The sequence below is a fragment of the Globicephala melas genome, chromosome 13, assembly GCF_963455315.2.
Source record: "Globicephala melas chromosome 13, mGloMel1.2, whole genome shotgun sequence".
NCBI lineage: Eukaryota > Metazoa > Chordata > Mammalia > Artiodactyla > Delphinidae > Globicephala > Globicephala melas.
The window spans coordinates 3,258,916-3,280,550 of record NC_083326.1 but is presented as its reverse complement, the minus strand read 5'-3'; the positions used below and the strand labels follow the sequence as shown (position 1 = coordinate 3,280,550).

Sequence of the window (21,635 nt, the reverse complement as noted above, 5' to 3'; positions counted from 1 at the left end):
AAGCAGGACTTAAGGGGGCTGGGGTGGGGTGGGAGAGAAGTAATCATTAAATAGCTTTATTTGTATCTTTTTCTGGAGCCGGTTCTTCCCTTGTCCCTGGATGAAAATTAAGGCAAGCCTCATAACTCTTCTGGACTCTCATAGGTAATAAAACGTCCAACAACCACTTTAAAGTCACAAAGTCCATCTCAGTTCTGTAATTTAAATGTGTGGCTCCAGTACAAAGGCCAAAACATTCCACTCAGAGTTGAGCCTCCTCCCGTCCCCCAGTTCGGTCCTATCACAAGTGGTAACGAGAGTGAGTGAAGAGCGAGCGTGTGGGTGTGTCGATGTGCACACAGGTGTGTATGTGTGTATGAGTGTGGGGTCAGCCTCACCTCTCGTCCCCACCTTGCCCTTTTACCCCTGCTCCCCGCTCTAGCTGACCCCGGTTTCCCACCCCTGGGGGGCAGGGAAGAGAGGTGACGAGGACAGCTTCCTGTTGGGGGCGCTACTGTGGTCAGTGTCCTTTCTGGACTGGCAGCTGTTTGGAGCCTTCCTCCCATGAGCACTTGTGTGGGTTCTATCTCAGGCCCTTCACCACCCCCACCACCCCCACCCTGTCTTGCTTAGGATCTAAGACACCCAATAGGATGTCGTCTGGCATCCTTTGCTCTGACAAACTCTGGGCATTCAGACCACTTGTCTCTGCCGTCAGTGGCCGGTCAGCCCATCCCTCATCCCCACGATTTCTCTGGACACATCCCTCTCTCCAAATAGCCCCACTGAAACCCCAGTCACTAGCCTTGGGCAAAGGGCAGCCAAATGGAAGGAAGGAAGGGAGGAAGGAAGAAAGGAAGGGAGGGAGGGAGGAAGGGAGGGATACTCCCAGCCCACCCTCAGCTCTTTCTGAAAATCCTGCCCTCGTATCCATGGCCCCTTTCTCAGGCTCTCCATCCTCTGTCATACCTGGAGGACGAGGCTCAGCTCAAAGTTAAAATCGCATTCTGCCGTGTCCTCTGGCAAGTGCCACTCAGTCTCACTATGGAATGCATCATCTATTGTCTTGTGGAACCAGCCAAGATTGGATGGGAAAAGCCCCTTGTTTCGTCAGTTGCTGATGTGTTCAATCAATGTTGCCTCACTCTTACTGGAATAGGGCGGGTCTGGTTTGGGGACATACCCCATGACCTGAGTCAACTTTCTTTCCATCCCTTACCTTCCCTGCCTCCTCTGCTTCCCCTCAGGGAACTTGTTAAGATCAGATGAAACTACTGCTGTGAAAGCCCCTTCGAAACCGTTATGCCTTCCGTTCATCCAGGTGCACTTCATCTCACACAGGGCACCCCCCGACCTGCCTCGTTCCCCAAGTTCTCGGGACCTGGGCCGGTTGCCCACAGATCTGTGTCCAGCATGTTACCCTCCAGCAAGGCCACACCCACCATACCCTCTGCTGTGCCTCCTCTGGGGCTGTTCCTGTGCTCTTAAGTCTCCTCACCACCGTCCACCCCTCCCTCCCACCCTGTTCTGAGGCCCCAGGCTTGGAGGGTATAATGGTCAGTAAAAAAAGTCAGACAGAGAAAACAAATATGGTATATCATCACTTAGTTGTGGACTCTAAATCAAACAAACAACAACGACAAAAAACAGACCAGACCAGTCTAGCCTCCCTGCTTTGTAGGGGCGGGAACTGAGGACCAGAGCAGGCCTCTGATTCACCAAGGGTCCCACAGGGGCAAAGCTGCACTTGCACTCGGCTGTTTGACTCCCTTCACACTCTGCGGAGGTGGGGGAGACATGCACATCGGTGGAACGGGGAGTCTTGCAGAATCCACGTGTGTCAGGTCCCATCCCCACAGCCCTGCGTCTTTGCGCTGGCACTGCCTTCCCTTGGGACCCTACACTTCTCCTTCCTCCACCCAGGCTGCAGGCAAAGGTCGAGGGAGACCCACTTACCAGGGTGTTGGGGAGAAGGGTAGAGAAAGGAGGAGTCCCTGCTGCCCTCTGCTCCCACCTGTTGCTGCCCCTGAGCCTGCCCTCTGCCCTGAGGAAGGGGTTCCTAGACACCCGTGAGAAGCCCCCAGGGGAGGGCTCGCTCAAAATCTCACCCCGTCTGCCTCTGGGCTGGGCTTTACCTCTCAATTCCTGCCTCTTCCTTGCAAGCCGGCACAGGAATTCCCCTTTTGGCAGGGCAGAAAGGAAAGCTGGGATCGGGAGGAACAAGCAGGGCGCCCAGGGTGCAAACTTGAGGGAGGCACTAGACCTCAGGCTTGTGCAAAGCCAGGGCTGGCACCCGAAGCTGGGGTTTCCTTAAACATTGCACCCAGGGCATCTCTCTTGCCTCACCCTCAGCCCTGGCCCTAGAAGAAAGACAATCTTCTACCCAAAGCCCCCACAAAGCTCTGTACCCCAACAGTCCGAATTCCAAGGCTGAGACCCAGCAACCAGCCATGGGGAAGATGATGACATACCTTCTCTTGGGAAGGTCCCTCCTGAACCCCTCTCACCCTAAGGCCCCTGCTGCCGACATGGCCCCTGGTCATCACTGGGGTGGTCAACCATGGCAGGTGGCCCTGGATGCCACCTCTCCTCCAGCCAAGACCAACCCCCTCACCAGGGCTCTGGGTGAAGAAAACAAAAGATTTTTTAAAAGGATGGCTTCTTGAGTGCCAAGGTTTTATATCAGTGTGATCTTTCCTCCCTTGATTTAGAGATAAGTCAGCATTAAAGAACATTTGGAGAGAACCTTAAATGTAATGCTACAAATACAAACAAAGTACTTCCAAATAAATATCCCGGGGGTCCGCATTAAAGAAAAGAGACTCATTCGCAGTTAGCACAAGCTACTTACACAGGAGCTGTTGCACCGGCGTCTAAGAAACACTTACTCTTAAGCAGGTTACACAAAAGCCTTCCATCTTATTTTCTCAGCTCTTTGGCTGAACAACACTTTTCTTCCAAGATTTTGATATAAGTACACTCAGCCCGGTTCAGATACACCCCTTCTTGAATTCTGATTATGTGGGCTCCAATGGCATGAGGCCAGAAGTTCTATGGGTGCCCCACTTCCTGAGGACCCTTGGTGTTGTGTGTCTGTCCTGAACAGGTGCCCCCATTAGTCCCAGCCCCTTGACAGAGCGCAGCACCAAGCATCACTCACCCACAGACACCCAAATGCCCTGAGTGAGGCAAGATAAACCTTCCAGGGACAGGTGGGGGACCTCAGCCCTGGACAAAGGGAGCAGTGGAGCCTAGAGGAGAGGAGATTTGACATGATGGGCCTGAGTGAATGACTTTTTAAGGGAGGAAAGAACATTTTACCCTAAATTTAAAAGGGGAACTTTGGGCCCTGGGATGGTGGAGAGGGTGGGAGGCAGTGTTGGTAATGAGCTGGAGGGAAGATGCTTCCAGCCTTGAGGACTCAATGTGGCTTTTCTTCTAGAATCTCCAGCTGAATGTGGAAAAGACTTTTAATGGAGCAGCGATTCCCAGTGTCTTGGTGTTGAGGCCTCAGCCACCAGCCCTCCTACTGGATAGACAATTACCAGTGGCTGACCATGGTGTGGAATGGCCAGAGGGGAAGAGCAGACATTGATGGGGCCTGGGAAACTCTCCAGGAAAAGGAGACGGAGAGAAGGACAAGAGGAGAAATGCTATGGAAGGCAGGGATTTAACAAAAAACAAAACAACATCACCATCATCTTCTACATGGCTAATATTTATAGAGTGCTGACTATATTCCAGACAGTGCCTTACACACGTGAGCTCATTAAATCCTCAGAAAGACCTATGAGGCAGGTGCTATTGTTATCCCCACTTCATAGATGAAGAAACAGAAGCACAGAGAGTGTAAGTAACTTGCCCAAAGTCACACAGCTAACAGGTGCCACCGGAAGTCCAAGGGCAGGGGTTCTCCTCAAATGAAATGTTAGCTGGAAGCTCAAGGTATGTAAAGGTGGAAGAACTTCAGCTGTGGCTGGTTGGGGGCAGGGAGGGTTCTGGGACAGAAAGTGCTCAAGAAGTGCGGGCCCCGCGGGAAGGAACCCTGCTTGCAGGTGAGGTTACGTGCAGGGCAAAGGGAGTGCGGAAAGGACAGTGCCTGGCGGGGAAGGCTCTGGTTTTCTGCCTCCAGGTAATGGAGAGTGTGGGGGAGAAGAAAGGGCCAGAGGCCAGGTGTCATCTTGGGGCCACGCAGTGTCTGCTGGGGTGCAGCAGCTGGGGAGGCCTGGGAGTGAGGCGAGGACAAGGTGCAGGTTAATTTGCTGGGTCACCTTGACTGGCCACGGGGCGCCCAGATTAAACATGATTTCTGGGTGTGTCTTTGAGGGTGTTTCAGGTGAGATGAGCATCTGAACTGGTAGACTCAGTAAAGTAACCAGCCCTCCCCTGTGTGTGTGGGCCTCATCCAATACCTGGAGGGTCTGGATAGAGCCAAAAGCAGAGGAATGGAGAACGTATCCCCTTCCTGCCTGTCTGCTTGAGCTGGACATGGGTCTCCTCCTACCAGTGGGACTGGGATTTTCCCCACCGTTCCCTAGCTCTCAGGCCTTCTGGACTCAGACTGAATTATACTGTTTGCTGTACTGGGTCTCTAGCTTGCAGAGGGCAGATCATGGGACAGCTCAGCCTCCAGAATCATGTGAGCCCATTCTTCCTCAAAATAAATCTCCACGTATATAATATACATATGGTATATAATATATATCATATCAATCCCATTGGTTCTGTTTCCCTGGAGAGCCCTGACAACCACAGCTGGACTCTGTCCTCCTCGACCTCCTGAGGGTTATGGAGACTACGCGTCACGGGAAGAGCTTGGGTGATTTCTGAGAAGTCTGTCCTCCTGGGCACTGAGATAGGAGGTGGGAGAGGGGTACAGATTCGCAAGGCTGCCCGTTGGCCCACGTGTTGGATGGGCAAAAAATCCGAGGAAAGAGAGCCACTCCCCCAGCCCCAGAAGGCCAGGACCCAACAGAGATTAAGTAGACAAGGACAACAGAGGTAGTCCGGGGAGATGTTGGGGGAAGGAGCCTGGTCTGCCATCCTCATGCTTACATTTGGCAAACTGGGGACGGGGAGTGTCCACATGGCTGGCTAGTGGCGGGGCAAGGACTAAGAAGCTATGGTTCCTGAAGGAAGAGACACAGGTGGAACTGGGTAGAAAACAACAGACAGCATTTTGGATCATCTCACTCGAAGGAGAACTGGGGATTCTGAACATTCATTAACCTAAGGAAAACCATGGACTTTAGTTAATAATAATGTATCAATATCGGCCCCTCCACTCTAGCAAATGCATCTAACCAAGGCAAGATGTTAATTACAGGGGAAACTGGGTGGCCATGAGAGAACATATGGGAACTCTCTTTATTTTCAATTTTCTGTACACCTAAAACTGTTCTGAAAAATAAAGTCTCTGACTTTAAAAAAAAAAAAGTTTATTAATATGGGTTCTGCTTGCAGCTTATGAGAGAAAGCCATCTTCCAGTCCACTGACCCACACTTTTCTGAGAATAGACTCTAGACACCACAAAGAGTGTCTGACTTTGGGCTCTTAGGAAGGAATAAAAAATCCACTCCAACTTTCAAAAATCAAATCCCTTCTCTCCTATGGAGAAACTGAGGAGTCTCCAGTTCAAAACACGAGCGGTTACATTTGAAATTGATCAAAAATGGGAACTTTCCGCTTTAAGATCCATAAAGTTCAGGAAACAGGTTAATGAGATGATTCTTCACAGAATAGAACAGGTTCTTTGAGAGATAAAGAGGTAAAAGAAAATAATAGATAAGAGAGGAGGAGGAGGGAGAGGGAGTTGGGAGGGGGAGAAGTGGGGAGGCTGAAGGGGCGGGGAGGGAGAAGGGAAACAGGTGAAGCACAGGGAGAGGATGAGGAGACAACAGACACTGCCCCGTGTCCTGGATGAACACAGGTCTGTGAGCGGCTTTCTCTGGACGTTTCCTGGGTGTGCACAGAAATAATCACCCTCCACGAGTGAGGTGTAGTTAGCAATGCAGTTCATTTTTATTAGTTATAAATAAAGTACAAAAAATCCACCAAAAGTGAATCTAAGCATTTACACAATTCCTAATGTCTCCGCCTTTTCATTGATGCACTATTGCTTTAATATTCATAATAAATATTCTTCTAGCTTTCTGCTATAAAATAGTCTATGTAGCAAAATGTTGCACAGCACAACAGAACAGAACAGCAGGAGGATTACAAAAAAGGACAATCAACACTGAGGATAATCCTTTCACTTACCAGGGGCAACCAAATTACCCCCTCGAGGGCCTGGTGTCGCTGGCTCCAGAGCTGAGACATGAGCCACTGACAAGGCCAGGGGTGGGGCTGGGGAAGGGGAAGGCTGGGGTGAGGAAGGGCGGGGGGACAGGCCAGCCAGGGCAAAGGGCACTTCCCACTCCGACCCCACAGAGCAGCATAAGGCATGTCTGTCCAGGAGCCCTGCCAAGGGGCAGCGTCCGCCAGGCCCCCTGCCAAGGGGCAGCGTCCGCCAGACCCGGCAGTGTGGTGGTTATGCACCAGTGGGCAACTCCACAGCCTGCCTTCACAGAAAGCAGGTAAGCACGGCTCCAGGGTGGAGGCAGAGGGGAAGCTGGGCAGGCAGCAGGCCGGAGGCCCAGGGAAAGGGACCCACAGTCCAGCCAGAGCAAAGTTGGGGCTTAGGCACCCTGCACGGCCCAGCCACTCTTACAAGCCTGGCCTGGCAGCGTGGTGAATCTGGGCCTCCGCTCCCTTCCCAATCAGCACCGTCCCAGGGGCCTCATGTGGAGGGTGGATTTCTCCACCACGCAAAGGCAGTGATGTCAAGAGGCAAGAGGGAAGGATGAGCTGGAAAGAAACGGGAGGAGGCGAGGCGGGACGAGGCTGACATGCAGAGTCGGAGCAGCTCAGAGGCTGCCCCTGGGGACAGGGACCTCCGCTTTCCTTTTGGCTCAAAAACTGCTGGGCTCACCGCTGTGCCAGGCTTTGAAGCTACTGCTTCCTCAAACTCTCCCCTCCCACTCCTCCTGGGGGGCAGTGAGATTGGAGGCCCACACCCGTTCTCCACAGCACTCCCTCCTGCCCACAGCCCCCTTGGAGCAATGGCAGAGGGTGAAGGAGATGCTGGGAGGAGAGACCATGGGTCCAAAATCTGTGCCCCAATCTGCTGTCAAGGGCGATGCCTCAACAACAAAGCCTCCTGGAGAGGGTAGGATGGGGGTGCCAATGCCAAATGCCATAGTCTGGGGCTTATAGTCTGCCAACCCCGTCCCCATATCTAAGAAGACACGGATTTTAGCTCACTCTCCAAATGACCACTAAACCTGTGAAAGCACATGTCCAGGGATGTGTCCACCCATCTTGCTGCATGTAAAAGGACAGACATCCTTCCAGGTTTCTCCTTTGAGCAAATCCGCTGGATAAATTCTCAGTCCACTCTCTTCCTCTCCTCACCTCTCCTTCCCTGTACCCTCCCTTTCTTCTCTCCTAAGAGGATGAAGGAGCACAGCGTGGTGGGCTCCCACCGGCTCTGTGTCATATTCTATCCAAGTCTGAGGGACCCTAGAGAAACCCTCCAGTTCAGCTTCCTCACCCCAGCCCAGAAAACTGAGACTCAGGGAGGCCAAGGGACTTGCTCAAGGTCACGGGGAAGTTTGCAGAAGAGCTGCTGAAAACCCAAGCCTCCTGACCCCCGGTTCGGAGCTCGTTCTAATAAATCAGGCTTTTGGCTCTCAGATGCTCCTGCTGGTAATGTCCAAAGGACCCAGTTCTGGAACCAGAGAGATTTGCAGCGCAGGTGGAGAGAGTGCCCCCGGACCTTCCTCTGAGGATGGGGGCAGGGTGGCCTGAGGTGTGGAAACAGGGAGAAGGAGAAAAGAAACAGGCTAATGATGGGGGGTTGAGGAGAACGGGCAAGGATAGCAAGTGAAAGGCTTACCCCAGTCTGCTGACGAGTGCAAATTATATTTATATATGTGCTAAATACAGTCACTATATTGGAGTTTTTCACTAGGATCACAGCATACAGAATCAAAGGTTTGCATTTCGTATGGAATGTATCCAAAGAGGCCAGCACCACAGTAGGACAGCTTGCAATCACACACCCTGATAGTCTGGACGAAATAAAGTTCGCGGAATTTTATTTAAGTTTTTTTTTTTTTTGTATTCGTAGTTGTTTGTCATCGTACCAATGCATGCAAAGCATTCCACTCCCAGAAACAACGCCAAAATGAGGTAATAGGAGTAATAAAAAAAATTAGTATCCTTTCTAAATAAATAAATTATAATTAAAAATGCAAAACAACTATAAAAATAATTAAATAAGAACCCACGATATCTACAAGTTAGTCATAAATTATGATTGTTAAATATAAGGCATTTAAACTCACAAAACCCTGTAAACTAGCAACGTGCCATGTTTTTTGTTTTTTGTGTTTTTTTTTTTTTTCATTTTTGTTTTTCTATCAGCTGAAATCGCTCTAGCATTTGCTCTACGCGCGCGCAGGAGATGAAACACGAGGGGGGGACCTGACAGACGTTGCTACAGCCCCACGCGGGGAGTGTCTGTCCCGCCGGTAGGCGGGGGCTTGGGGGATTTCTTCAGGAAAAAAAAATCTGGTGCTTTTTCTTCACCGTTGAAAAAACTGTGCTTGTTCATTAGGCGTAAAGAGTTAAGAATACTTGCACGGAGGCTGGAAACATTTGCAGAAGAGGAGCTTGAGTCCCGCCACGGGTAGGGGGCGAGGGCTGGGCCAGGGGCCCAGCTGGAGGAGGAGCCCAGGCTCCGCCCCCGCCGCGCCAGGTGGCCTGGGTTTGTGGGTTTCGAAGATTGGCGTCCTTGGCGACCCGCTGCGGCCAGGGCTGCAATGCGGCAGGAGGCCCAACTGGAATCCTGGGGCAGCTGTCGCCCCAGAAGGCACTCATGCGTCTCAGTCAAGAAGGGGTCGAAGGACGACAGGGGGCTGAAGCCAAAGCCTGCCTCTTCTCCAGTCTTCCCAGGCTCCCGGACGTCGAGGGAGGGGAAGCACAGACCCCTCTCCTCTCTTCTCACCCCGCCTGGCTGCCTGCTGAGGAAGCGGGTGGCTGGGAGGTGCCCACCGGCAAGGTAGGAGGGCCCCAGAGAGATGGGCATGGGGGGCTCCAGGATCTACCCGCAAAGTCAGAGCTGACCTCTCCCCTCTGGGTGACCTTCACCCCACTCACTGGCTAACGTTAGCCTGGGGCACTCAGGGAGCCTGCAGAGAACTGGGGGGAGGAGGGGACCCATCCCACTCTCAGCCTATGATACAGGCATTAGTGCCTTCGGGGAAGGTTGTTGTCAACAGCTTGGTGGGCACAGAGCTCTCCCACCTTGAAAAATGTGTTGATGTTAGGGAGGATCAGAGAATGTGATTGTTGGAAGGAAATTTAGCAAGCATCCAATCCAACCTCTTTGTGTGCAGCTGAGGAAACTGAGGCCCAGAGAGAAGGAGGCAGGTTCTAGAGCTGCCCACTTGTCAGTCAAGAGCCAAGACGGAAGCCAGACACCAGCTCCCGTTCCCTCCGGCCTCCCCACCAACCCACCACCTGCTGGCCTTGCAAGCCAGCCTGGGAGAGAAGAACAAAGGACTGAGACTAAGTGGGGAGTGACCTTCCCTGGACCACCCTGCCTACCTCTGGGTCAAAGCAGGGTTAAGGAGAGTTCCCAACTTCCTGGGGCTGCTAGTAACTAGCTCTCTCCAAAATCCTGACAAGTACTTTCCCACTCATGGGCTCTCCAGCCGTTGGCCCAGGAGACACTGTTCACACACTGCAACCACTGAATGGGACAGTACAATGCTCGTGCCATTAACCTCGGATCAGACTAGCCACCCTTTGCGCACTACTGCCTTAGCTCCTCAACTGGACTGTAAGCTCCTGGAGGCCAGGGATGTCGTCTCCCTGGCTGTTGTCTCCTCCAGAACCTGCACTGGCAGGTACTCGGTACAGATGGTCTTGGGCTGAGTGAGATCCTTGAGTAACCCTCCTTCCAGAAGCCATGACCCCCACTCTCTGCCTGCAGGTGTCCAGAGCAGCCATCCCTCCACCTGACAGCTCCACATGTACTAGAAGGTTCTACCTCAAGCCAAAATCTGCCTCCCCATCATTTTTACCCATTGGTCCTGGTTTTACCCTTTGTAAGCAAAAATGCAGACTCAAATTTTCTTAACCTTATGGAATTTCTTCATACATGTGATAAGTATCCTGTTCCCCTTAGTCTTCTCTTACTGATATAAAGGCATTGAGACTGGGGCAAGGGGTGAGGGGAGGGGGAGGCTCTGAGGGCAGTGCAAATGCGAGAGAGAAGGAGTGAGCAGGAGAGCCAAAGGAAGAGAGCAGAATTCTAGCTGAGCTGGTGTTTTCCACAGATGGACAAAGAAAGTTGGGTTGGGGTTGGAATTTGGTGGACTTTCGCATCTCCATTCTCTTGTCCTCCCATCTCTCTGCTCCCTTTGAGATTCAGAAAAATTATGGAGTGGTTCAGAAAAACACACTGTATGGTGTCACTTGGAACTTCCAGGTCTTGTCTCCCACCACCCCCATCCCTAAACCCCAGGGAAGTTCCCAGGAGAGAGCACAGAATGCGTTGGGCAGAGTGTTAATCCTCACAACATCTAGGTGAGGTAGAAGAGGTGGAAATGGGGATGCACTGTTGTTTCTCCCCACTGTAAGGAGAAGGAAACTGAGGCACAGAGAAAGAAAGGGACTTGCCCAAGGTTATTAAAGAGAAAGAGCCAGAGGCTAGGAACACAGGGCCTCCCAAACCCAGCCAAGGTGGTCTCTGGGCCAGGGCCATCTCTGAGGGACTTCATCAGGATTTGAGACATTCCAAAGGAAGCTCAAGGTCCTCCTCGAGGTCCACGGTGTTTGACCTCAGCCCTTGCGCGCTAGCTGAGAGCACTTTGGCCAAGACCAGGTGTCCATCACCTATGCTACTTTACCTTTAGCATCTGGTTGATTTTTTGCATTAGAGAGGCAGTGGCCAAATGGCCTCTTTGCGACAGGGCATAAGCACAGCCAAAAGGAAGAAGCTGGCGTGAGCAGGGGTATCCTGGCTCCGAGGAACCTGGGGCAGCTCTGGCTGAAAGCTGACGCCTCCTGGTTCAATGTGGAACTGGGGGGAGGGGGGGGATGGTTGGAGCTAAGTAGATGGGCTCTGGAAGTGGGGAGCCCTCCTTCAAGACAGACCTCTCCCCTTCGCCTACTCAAATGCTGCCTTCCCAACCCCGGCTGAGCCCCTCCGAGGCCCATCTAAGTCCCCATCTGCTCCTTTTCCAGTCCTCCTCTTTCCTGGACGCCCCTCCACGCTCCGTGCACTGTAAACATGAGAAAAACAAAAGCCAAGAGAAAACAAAAACAAAACGAGAACCCCCTCCCGCCTCCCAACCTGGGTGAAAAAAAATCATCCTTTTTCACCGTAAACAGGATTTGGCTTTTTTCTTCACCTTTGATTCCTTTTTCCTTTTCTCTCGTAAAGACGGGAAGATTCGGGCTGTCGTTGGTTGGTTCAGTCAGGCACCAAAACAAGAAACTCAATGAGAACTATTTGGTGCGGATTCGGTAACAGCGACATGTCCACCACAGATGACTAGAGCACCACACACAACATTTTTCTTAAGCTAACATGCTCTGGCTGCCATCCACAGAATTAGCTAGAGACCCCTACATGGTTTCTACGTGGTCAAGAGGTATATATACAATCCTTCAAAGGACAGGATTGAGGGGCCGGGCTATCAGCTAGGACCTGCAGGATCACATCTAGATTCTCAGCAGCATGGGCCCCCCCTTCCCACCCCTGCTCCGGGCACTGCCAGCTCCCTCCCTCCCGCAAAGCAGGTGGATGGACATGGACGGACGGACGGGGCAGTCACCACTCTGGACAGGTGGGCCTCCCCCACCCCCTCCTTTCCTCAGACACGGATACCACCAACTCCTCTTTCCACAAAATGTGCTTGCAGGCTTTTCCTCTACATCAAATGGCTCAGAAGGCAAAGTTTGGCTGCAAGGGCTATGGCCGTGGGGGGACCTGGTGAAGGAAAATGGGGTGTCCACTGGCTAATTCCTCCCTCAGCTGTCAGCTCCCAGTTGTGTCTCAATGTCCACTCGGCAGATGGGGCATTTCTTGCTCATGGCGAGCCACTGGTCCACACACAGTTGGTGAAAGAGATGCATACAGGGTAGGCGCCTGGAAGAGAGGAGGGTAAGTCGGAGGAATGGTCAAGGAGAAGGGCCCCGGGCTGTGCCAGGCGCCAAGGGACACTGGCTCTACTCGGGGAATGAGGAGACTCACACCCAGGACCACTGGGGGCCTGGCCAAAGAAGGTTCTGGGGGCTCTGCCACGGAGTAAGGCTGTGGCTAGGATGGGAATTCATGACAGGAAGGAAAGCCCCAAGGCCCTCCTCCTCCTGGCCCTCCAGATCGACCTGAAATGAAGCCAGGACTTTGTGTGAGGTCCATTCAGGCCAAATGTCTCTCTGTTCTCCTAGCTTTGTGTCCGGGAGTCCACACCATGGGCACCACACATCTAGAATGTTCCACACCCCACCTTCCTAGGACAACCACAGAGCACACTGTGCACACTTGGCACGTTCACACATGTGCACAGGCAAACAAGCACCCCTGACACACGGTGCAGGACTGATCACCAATCCCCATGAAGGAAGAGGGGGGACTCAAAAGGCGGGGCTCCTACCTCACATCTTCTCCATCTTCCAGCAGAGACAGACAGATCGTGCATTTCTCATCTGTGTCTGACTCCTCCCCCTCTTCCTTCTTGCCCTTGCCATCCTGGGGTCTTCGCTGTGTGAAGCAGAGGAAGAGCACCGACTCACCTGGAGGCCCCTGTCTTTCATCCACAGCTGCCCCCTCCCTTTCAGCCTCCTTTCCCTGTGAGTCAGTCACTTTTTTTTTTTTTTTTTTTGCAGTACACGGGCCTCTCACTGTTGCGGCCTCTCCTGTTGCGGAGCACAGGCTCCGGACGCTCAGGCTCAGCAGCCATGGCTCACGGGCCCAGCCGCTCCGCGGCATGTGGGATCTTCCCGGACCGGGGCACGAACCCGCATCCCCTGCATCGGCAGGCGGACTCAACCGCTGTGCCACCAAGGAAGCCCGAGTCAGTCACTTTTTAAGTTCTGAAGTAACACCCAGACTTCTGTGCGCTTCCCAGACCCTTCTCCCCGCCTCCTCCCCATGCCCCCTCCTTGCTTCAGGATACAGAGTGCAGGAGTGGAGCAGCGGAAGAGGCCAAGCAGTTTTTGTTGTTCCAGGCAACTCATGTCCCAGGTCTAAACTTTATACTGTCCTAGAGGCGTAGAGTTTAGAAAGGAATTGAGTACCTAATGAACCAATCTTTGGAAAACTATGGCTTGTGCATAAACAGCTTCCTCTTTTCTAGTCCCCTCATGCTGTCCACTCCTCCTTACATCCTTTCCAACCTATATCCTTGCCTGCAGACTTCTCCCTCCACTTTCAGGTTCAGCATGCTTCATCTATCCATCCATCCATCCTTCCATCCATTCACTCTTTTTTCCCTTCCTCCCTCCCTCCCTCCCTCCCTTCCTTCCTCCCTTCCTTCCTTCCTCGCTTTCTCTGAACTAATGTCTATTCACTTTTTCTTTCATTACTAGACGAAGGCAGATTTCCTCAACTGGGCATTACCTCCTATAATTTGTACCACACTTATTCTATGTTGTTTGATCTCTCTGCCTGTCCAGAAATTTCCGTTAAAATAGGCACTAGTTCCACTGTACACCGGAAACTAACACAACATTGTAAATCAACTATACTTCAATTTTTTTAAAAAGGTATTAAGTTTTTAAAAAGGTAAGCACTAGTTCTAATATCATGTTAGACATCATGCAAGCACTCAGTTTACACTTGTTGACTTTAATTGTCCTGTTTTAAATTCTTTGCTAATTATTTGAAGACAGTTAACTACTATGTAGAAAGTTCCAAGCTCTTAGATGGTGTGGACCATGGCTCACCCTTCTTTAGATACTGCCCCACACTTGGTTAAGTACAAGGCACATCACTGGTGCTTAAAAAAATATTCTGGGGAGGAAGGAATGTAATCAGTGAATGGAATCAGCCCACTTTCTTGTTCCATCTCCATGCTATGCAGTGAAACATTCTGATAATACCCATGGGAAGAAAACTAAACCTTTTCCCCCCTCTCCAGGGATAAGCAGACTTAAAGGTCATCTTGCCAAGAGAAATCTGAAGAGTCACAAGATAAAGATCACCCAGAGAGTGACTATGACCTTCGGGCCAGGCCTAAATGCCAGGTCTCCCCAGTCTGGTCCCTGGTCCTCAGCTCCGGAGTCTGAAGTAGTCTGGGGAATTGTGTAACCTTATTAGAACATACAAGAAAATCTATACCTTCTGCTCTCAGCCTCCCTGTGCCCTATACACCCTACTGCAATAAGTTTACCCTTAACCAGAAAATCAGAATTACATCCATAGTCCCATATAATTGTCATGGGTTTGGAGTATGAATGGAGTCATGATGATCTGCCTGCCCAAGAACCCAGCCGTGTTTGCTGGTGGAGTGACCTTCTTTTAGTTGGCCCTTTGAGAAAAGGGAATTCCATAAAAAATACCATTGAGACTATTTTCTATTGTTTTTTCCCATCATTATTCAGGATTTCCTTTTTATAGTTAACAATTTTAACTTAATAGTCCTACCTTGTTTTACTATATCTAATCTATATTTCTTTAAACTATATTGTCTCTTTTCAAATCTTATCCTATTTCTTCCTTTGTATTTTTAATCTTTTAGGTCTTCCAGTTTTTGTCTTCTCTTTTCATTATCTATGTAACTTTTATTTTAACTATAAGTTTCTTCAGCATTTTTAATTTAATATGTATTTTAAAGGTTCCCACACAGAACCTTATGTGGGAACTGTCTCTTTTGCCCATACCTTCTCATTTTCATTAACGTTCTGTTTTCACTTTGATGATATTGACATTAAATTTGTATGTAATTTTCATATCTTTTCCTAATTCTTGTTTTTTTATATTTTCTTTTTGACTATATTTTTATTTATTCTTATCGTATCATTGCTATTTTAAAATATCCTTTTTTGTTTTGTATTATTTTACTCTCAGTTTAAATTTTTTTTTATATTTTGGGGGATCTTAAATGCTATCATTTTGCATTTTTAATTCTTCTTATTCCTGTTTTTATAATATTTTATTCCCCTAAGTCTCCTTTTATTCCCATAATTTTTTTAGCTCAACTCTTTATGTCATTGGTTCAGTCCATTTTCCCTTTTCATTCTTAGCATTAGTTCTTTTCCTTATCTCCTCTCAGCCTGTTGAAGTAATGACAGCTGAAGTGTGCATCTCTGGCAGGAGTGAGCCCACCCTGGTCAGGAAGGTAGAAGTTGTTCCCGGGCTCCTGAACGTACCTCACTCCCTTCCACATCCTTCTCCAGAAGCTTCAAGCTCTCCCTCCAGAGAATGATCATTTTCTCCATGCAGATGACACACTTATTTACTGAAATACTGTTGTTTCCTCTATTAACGTACTATCCATGACTGACACATAATAGATGTGTCAGTAAATGTTGACTGGAATCACTGATGGGTAAATCCAGTGCCTCCATGAGGAGCATAGACCAAGGTTCATGGTCTTTGACATTGACACCATGGGCACCTGGGCAAGCCTAGAATCAAGGTGAGAGCAGTCACCAGGTACTGGGCACGGTGCTAAGCTGTGTATATGCGCTGTCCCACTGAATCCCCAGAGTCCCCCTATGGCAGCTACTAACATATCTTTCCCATTTTGCATGAAAAAGGGCAAGGGAAGGGCCAGAAAAGCCAAGTAAGCTGTCTGGAGTTACACAGCTCTAAGTGGTGGTTAGGGACTGAGTGTTTGTCCCCCTCCCCCCAAATTCATATGTTGAAGCCCTAACCACCTCTCCCAATGTGATGGAGATGGGGTCTCTGGGGGGTAATTAGGTCTAGGTGAGGTCATGAAGGTAGGTCCCCCATGATGGGATTGGTGCCCTTATAAGAAGGGAAAAAGACACCAGAGCTTCCTCTCTGCCATGTGAGGACACAGCAAGAAGTCAGCCGTCTGCCAGCCTGGAAGAGAGCCCTCACCAAGAACCAAATCTGCCAGTGCCTTGGTCTTGGACTTCCCAGCCTCCAAAACTGTCAGAAATAAATGTTTGTTGTTTAAGCCACTAAGTAGAAGGCATTTTGTTATAGCAGCCCAAAGACAGTAGTAAAACTGAAATTCAAAACTGGCCCCGTCTGTTTCCAACACCTAGTGCTCACAGCCACTGCAGCCTGTGGCCTCCTGAGGGGGTGAAGATGGGCTCCAGCGTGACCACCATGAGCATTTTCCTGCTCCAAGTTTCTCAGTGCTTCTCAAGCTTTTAATTCCTAAATTTTAAAAAGTATTGGGCTTCCCTGGTGGCTCAGTGGTTGAGAGTGTGCCTGCCGATGCGGGGGACACGGGTTTGTGCCTCGATCTGAGAAGATCCCACATGCCGCGGAGCGGCTGGGCCCGTGAGCCATGGCCGCTGAGCCTGCGCATCCGGAGCCTGTGCTCCGCAACGGGAGAGGCCACAACAGTGACAGGCCCGCGTACCGCAAAAAAAAAAAAAGTATTTATTTACCTGTTTTCATGGCAGACTTTATTTCATAGAGCAGTGTTAGTTTATTCGAAAACTCAGCAGAAAATACAGTGTGTTCCCTCCCTTCCCCTCTCAAAACTCAGAGTTTGCCCTATTAATATCTTGCACTAGTGTGGTACATTTGTTAGAACTGATGCACCAGGAGTGATATATCATTATTAATAAAGTCCATTAATTTACATTAGGGTTCTAAGGGTTTAACAAATGCACAATGTCATGTCATGTCCACCATTATAGTAGCATAAAAAATAGTTTCACTGCCCTAAAAGTCCCCTATCATCCACCTATTCATTTGCCTATCCCTCTCCTAAAGCCCCTGGCAACAGTGGATCTTTTTACCGTCTACTCTTACCTTTTCTAGAATGCTGTGTATTTGGAATCATACAGTATGCAGCCTTTTCAAGTCAGCTTCTTTCACTTACTAATATGCATTTAATACATATTTTCTGCATCACATCTATTCATGGCTTAATAGCTTATTTTTTTAAATCATGGAATAATATTCCATTGTATGGATCTACCAAAGTTTACGTACCCATTTACTTATTGAAAGACAGATTGGTTACTTCCAAATTTCTTATTTATTTGAATTTTTTTTTTAAATTTAACTCCAATTCCTGGACTCCAGTCCTACTCCAGAGTCTTCCTGGAGAGTCTTCCTCCACAGGCTTAGGGTAGAGCCTGTGAATCTGTGGCTTTAAAAGCAGCCCACGCAAACCTGACGCTCACCGAGGACTGGAAACCTACGCTCTGAAGGCTTAGCCGCCTGTTTGTCCACATGTGAGATTGGACTTGGAATCTTTTCTAAGGTAAATCTTAGCCTGCAGTGCAGGTGCTCCCTTGGCCCTCCTCATTCAGATACAAACATTCATCTCTCTGTACACCCACTCACAAGTCCACATGCACACACACATACCCAGCTCCCTTCCTGGTCACACCTGGCAGAAGCAAGGGAGAAGACCCTGGGAAGGTAGCAGAGCTTCAGAGCATCTAGCCAGAGCAAAAGCTTCTAGAGTTCGGACCGTGCCCCTCGGTGGAAAGCTGGGCCAGGGTCAACTAGATCGTACCCACCCCAACCCCAACTATGCAGGCTGACCTGCTGGTTGGCTCACCTTCTTGTACTTGTGGGGGAAGGTGAACCTCTCAATGGTGTTCTGTACAGCTCCCCGAGTCACATTTCCCAACCTGTCCTCGAGCTGCAGCAGCTCCTACAAAGAGAGAACATGTGGATGTGTGCATTCTGCACGTGCAAACACACGCATGCACTCATGATAAGGAGGAGGGGCACTGAGAGACCTGCAGAGCATTCACGTCGATGGGAAGAATTGTCAAATGCTCAAAGACTGCGAGATCTCTACTCACTCTCTTCTTCTCTCTCCTACTCTCAACCCTGAGGCTACGCCTACCACCCATGCCCTCCCCACCCGCAGGGGAGGGAGAGGGGACAGTGGCATCTCCACCAAGCCGGCGGGAGCCAGGCTGACGGGAGGGTCCCCAGACAGAGGGGCGGGGCGTACCTCATAGCTGTCCCGCACAGCGGAGGTGTGTCTGCTGGCATTCAGTCCCTGGAGAGCAAGGAAGTGAAGCTGAGGGTAAGGGTAGTTTCGGATTTCATGGACGACCTGTTGGGGAGAAAACGCCTCAGACAGGATTCCAGGCTCCAAGAGCCCAGCTTCTGACTCCCCCTCCCGTAGCCAATCAGCGCACCCCTGAGATGCTGTGGTGTTCGGAAGCACTGTCTTTCCTCCTCCTGTGTCCCCCTGTCCTCATCAAGAACCAAGCCTGGGCCGAACCAGCCCCAGAAAGAATAACAAAATCAGTAAAAAGTAACAACTAACCTGACTGGGCATTTATTTCATGGCAGGCACTGTTAAGTCCTTCAAACGATTAATTGAATCATCTCACCTGACCTGTAACCTGGGTGCAATTACTATTCCCATTTTGCTGATAGGGTAAGTGAGACACAAGCGGATGAAGTAAGTGACAGAACCATGGTTTCAAACCCAGGCAGTCGGATGGCAAAGTTCACTCCCTTCCCCTCTGCTCTGTACTGCCCAGAACAGGGTGGGGCAAGTGAGGGCACAAAATTTAAGGAGGCACCGAATGACTCAGTAACCAAGATAAATAATACTTTAATGTAGTATTTTAAAATCAAAATTAATGCAAAGAACCCATGATGAACAAACTATCAAAATTTTAAATAAAAACAGGACCTGATCCTTTCCTTGCACGGCCCTGCCTCACTCACCTCACCCTGACCCTCACCCTGTCTCCAGCTGTGAGTCAGAGCTCCTCAGCTTACTCCTGCACGATCCTGGACTTAATCTTTCTATGCCTCAGTTTGCCAATCTGTAAAACAGGGATAAAACCTTTCGTGTGGTGTTTTTGCGAGGCTAGTGATTAGAACGGTGCCTGGTATGCAGCGAGCGCTCAATAACCACTAGCTGTTATTCTTAGGAGATGGTGCTTCTTAAGGCGAACCTTAGAACTTCCGAGCTGACAAGGATTCTGGGATTATTCATCCAAGCCTCTCATTTTACACAGGAGGAGACTGAGGTGCTGAGTGGTTAAAGGGCAAAGGCAAGGGCTGGAAGGGCCGAATTATGCTCTAGGGCAGCAGCATGAAGAAGCTGTCTGGAAATAAGGTTTTCAATCAGCCTTTCGCTGCTTTAGTGAACTATCTTCACCTTCATTCCACACAGCTCGGGATGCCAGGGACGCAAAGGCCCCAAACCCCACCACAGTCGCCACACCCTGCGGCGCTGAAGGCCGGCCCTCTGCACAAGGCAGCACCAGATCAGCAGGCAGCCTCAGGGGCCACTTCTGGGGTCTCCTGTGTTCCCCACACCAGGCATCTTCATCCCATTTCACGGATAAGTAAAACCAAAGCCCCGGGAGAAGCTGACCCAATAAATTAACTAAATGAGGTCACGTGGGGTCCAGGGACTACGCTGCTTGCTCTTAGCCCTGAGCCTTCCCCCCACCCTCCCTCACTCCACCTCCCAGCCCCCAGACCGGGGCCTGCCACAGGGTCCCTTGCCCCACCCCCAGTGCCCCACCTCCTTTCAGCAGTGCTGGCTTCTGGTCCAGCAGCTTTGCTTTCTTTCCCCTTCAAGCCCAGTTGGGAATAGGAGCTGGGAGGGGAGGGGAGCGGCTGACCTGCCTGTGCTCAGGACACAGCCGGGCAGGACACAAGGGAGCCACAGGCCTCAGCCCACCATTGGCACCAACAGGCAGCAAGGGAGTCAGTTTCCTGGCAGAGCCTCTCACTCACCATCTGCGTGGAGGAGGAGTTTCGGGGAAAGTGGTGCATTCGAGGAGTCGCTAGGTAATGCTGATAGTGCTGGGGCATGGGCCGCACCTGGAACTGAGCGGGACTCAAGCCGGTGTCCACACTGAGATCCCTGCAGGGACACAGCCACGGTGAAGCACAGGTGATCCGGCCATCGGGTTGCAGAAGGGACCTCAGACATCAAGCCCGTCGAGTAGAATCAGAGTCACAAACTGCCGGAGCTGCAAGGGGTTCAGTCTCGCCCAGCCCCGCCCCTCTCTTTAAGGCGAAGGGAGCCGAGACTCGGAGAAGCCCCGCCCCTCTCTTTACGGCGAAGGGAGCCGAGACTCGGAGAAGGAAGGGCTCTGCTAGATCGAAGGGACCGGTATAGTCTGGGCCTCACACTACTTGAGACTAGTGCACCAAAGCCCGTCCCTGAGAGAAATGCTGAAAGAGGAATCCAAATAAGCCGGTCACGGATACAGAGCAAAGGAAAGACAGCTCCAGATAGAGTGGAGGGGGGCAGAGGCCATACTTTAACCACTTTGAGAAAATAATAGGAGAGGGACCTGCAGCTGTGAGGCAGGAAAGCTCTCCTGGACCACCGCCCCTGCTCCTCACCATACAGGAAACTCATTTCACTTAAAAATCAATCAACTGAAAAGGATCCAGTGTTCCTTGGAAAATGGCTAAGTTCTGGTCTGAGACAGAAAAAACAAAAAGTGCAACGTGAGATTGAAACATCTTGTCATAACTAAAAGCAAGGAAGTTATCAAGGTCAAGTCAAAAGGATTCGGGAACCATCCTGGAGAGGCTCCCACTGGCAGACTTTGGGCATTTTGTATCAATGAGTGTAACTGCAATAGACTAAAATACATCAAATAGGTTCAAATCCGTGAGAATGAAATGATGCTAAAGAAAACTGGTCCCCTTTGAAGGATGCAAGGGAACCAATGCTTCATTTTGAAAACTAATAAATAAAGGGGAAGGGGCTTCCCTGGTGGCGCAGCGGTTGAGAGTCCGCCTGCCAATGCATGGGACACGGGTTCGTGCCCCGGTCCGGGAGGATGCCGTGGAGCGGCTGGGCCCGTGAGCCATGGCCGCTGAGCCTGCGCGTCCGGAGCCTGTGCTCCGCAACGGGAGAGGCCACAACAGTGAGAAGCCCGCGTACCGCAAAAAGTAAAATAAAATAGAAAATAAAGGGGAAGAACCAAACATTTATCCTGCCTTTCCTCTGTTAACTGTACTGCAGGGTAACCAAATCGTGGATGAAGGAAAATTGCTCTTTATGAAAGTTGTCTAGCTAATAAATGAATAAGGAATGATTGAATTATTTGTCACATTCCTTCATCCCCTAAAGAAATAAAGGATCTGGGCAAAGATTATCAATTGCTACTAACATCACACAGGAGAGACAACCAGCCATCTGCTGGAAGAACACAGCACCTCGTATGAAGTGTTTTTTGCCAGAAAATGCAAGTTGAAGCTGTATCTGCTCAAGTCGCAACCTGGGTGCCAGTGTATAGTGAGTTTAGCAAACCAAGGGGCGTCTGAGGTGACACCTACAGAGCATAACCAGCAAAATCCAGATGAGGGGAAACTACAGGAAAAAAAGCCTGATTCAACAAATACTTTTTTTTTTTTTTTTTTCGGTACGCGGGCCTCTCACTGTTGCTGCCTCTCCCGTTGCGGAGCGCAGGCTCCGGACGCGCAGGCTCC

At 50.3% G+C, this 21,635-nt stretch overlaps 1 protein-coding gene across 2 annotated transcripts in view; it reads right to left on the bottom strand.

The window, feature by feature from the left end:
* Positions 1-8,118: 8,118 nt before the first annotated feature.
* ARK2C (arkadia (RNF111) C-terminal like ring finger ubiquitin ligase 2C) overlaps positions 8,119-21,635 on the bottom strand; it is a 106,497-nt gene continuing 92,980 nt past the window's right edge. The window contains exons 4-8 of one of the 2 annotated variants that reach the window (XM_060310380.1): positions 19,920-20,049; positions 18,163-18,267; positions 17,758-17,853; positions 12,694-12,800; positions 8,119-12,185 (exon numbers count right to left, since the gene is read on the bottom strand). In XM_060310380.1, coding sequence (XP_060166363.1) covers positions 12,068-12,185; positions 12,694-12,800; positions 17,758-17,853; positions 18,163-18,267; positions 19,920-20,049 — 556 coding nt within the window. In that variant the 3' untranslated portion in view covers positions 8,119-12,067. Of the gene's footprint in view, positions 12,186-12,693; positions 12,801-17,757; positions 17,854-18,162; positions 18,268-19,919; positions 20,159-21,635 lie in introns of both variants that reach the window. The other variant, XM_060310381.1, reaches the window with a different exon arrangement.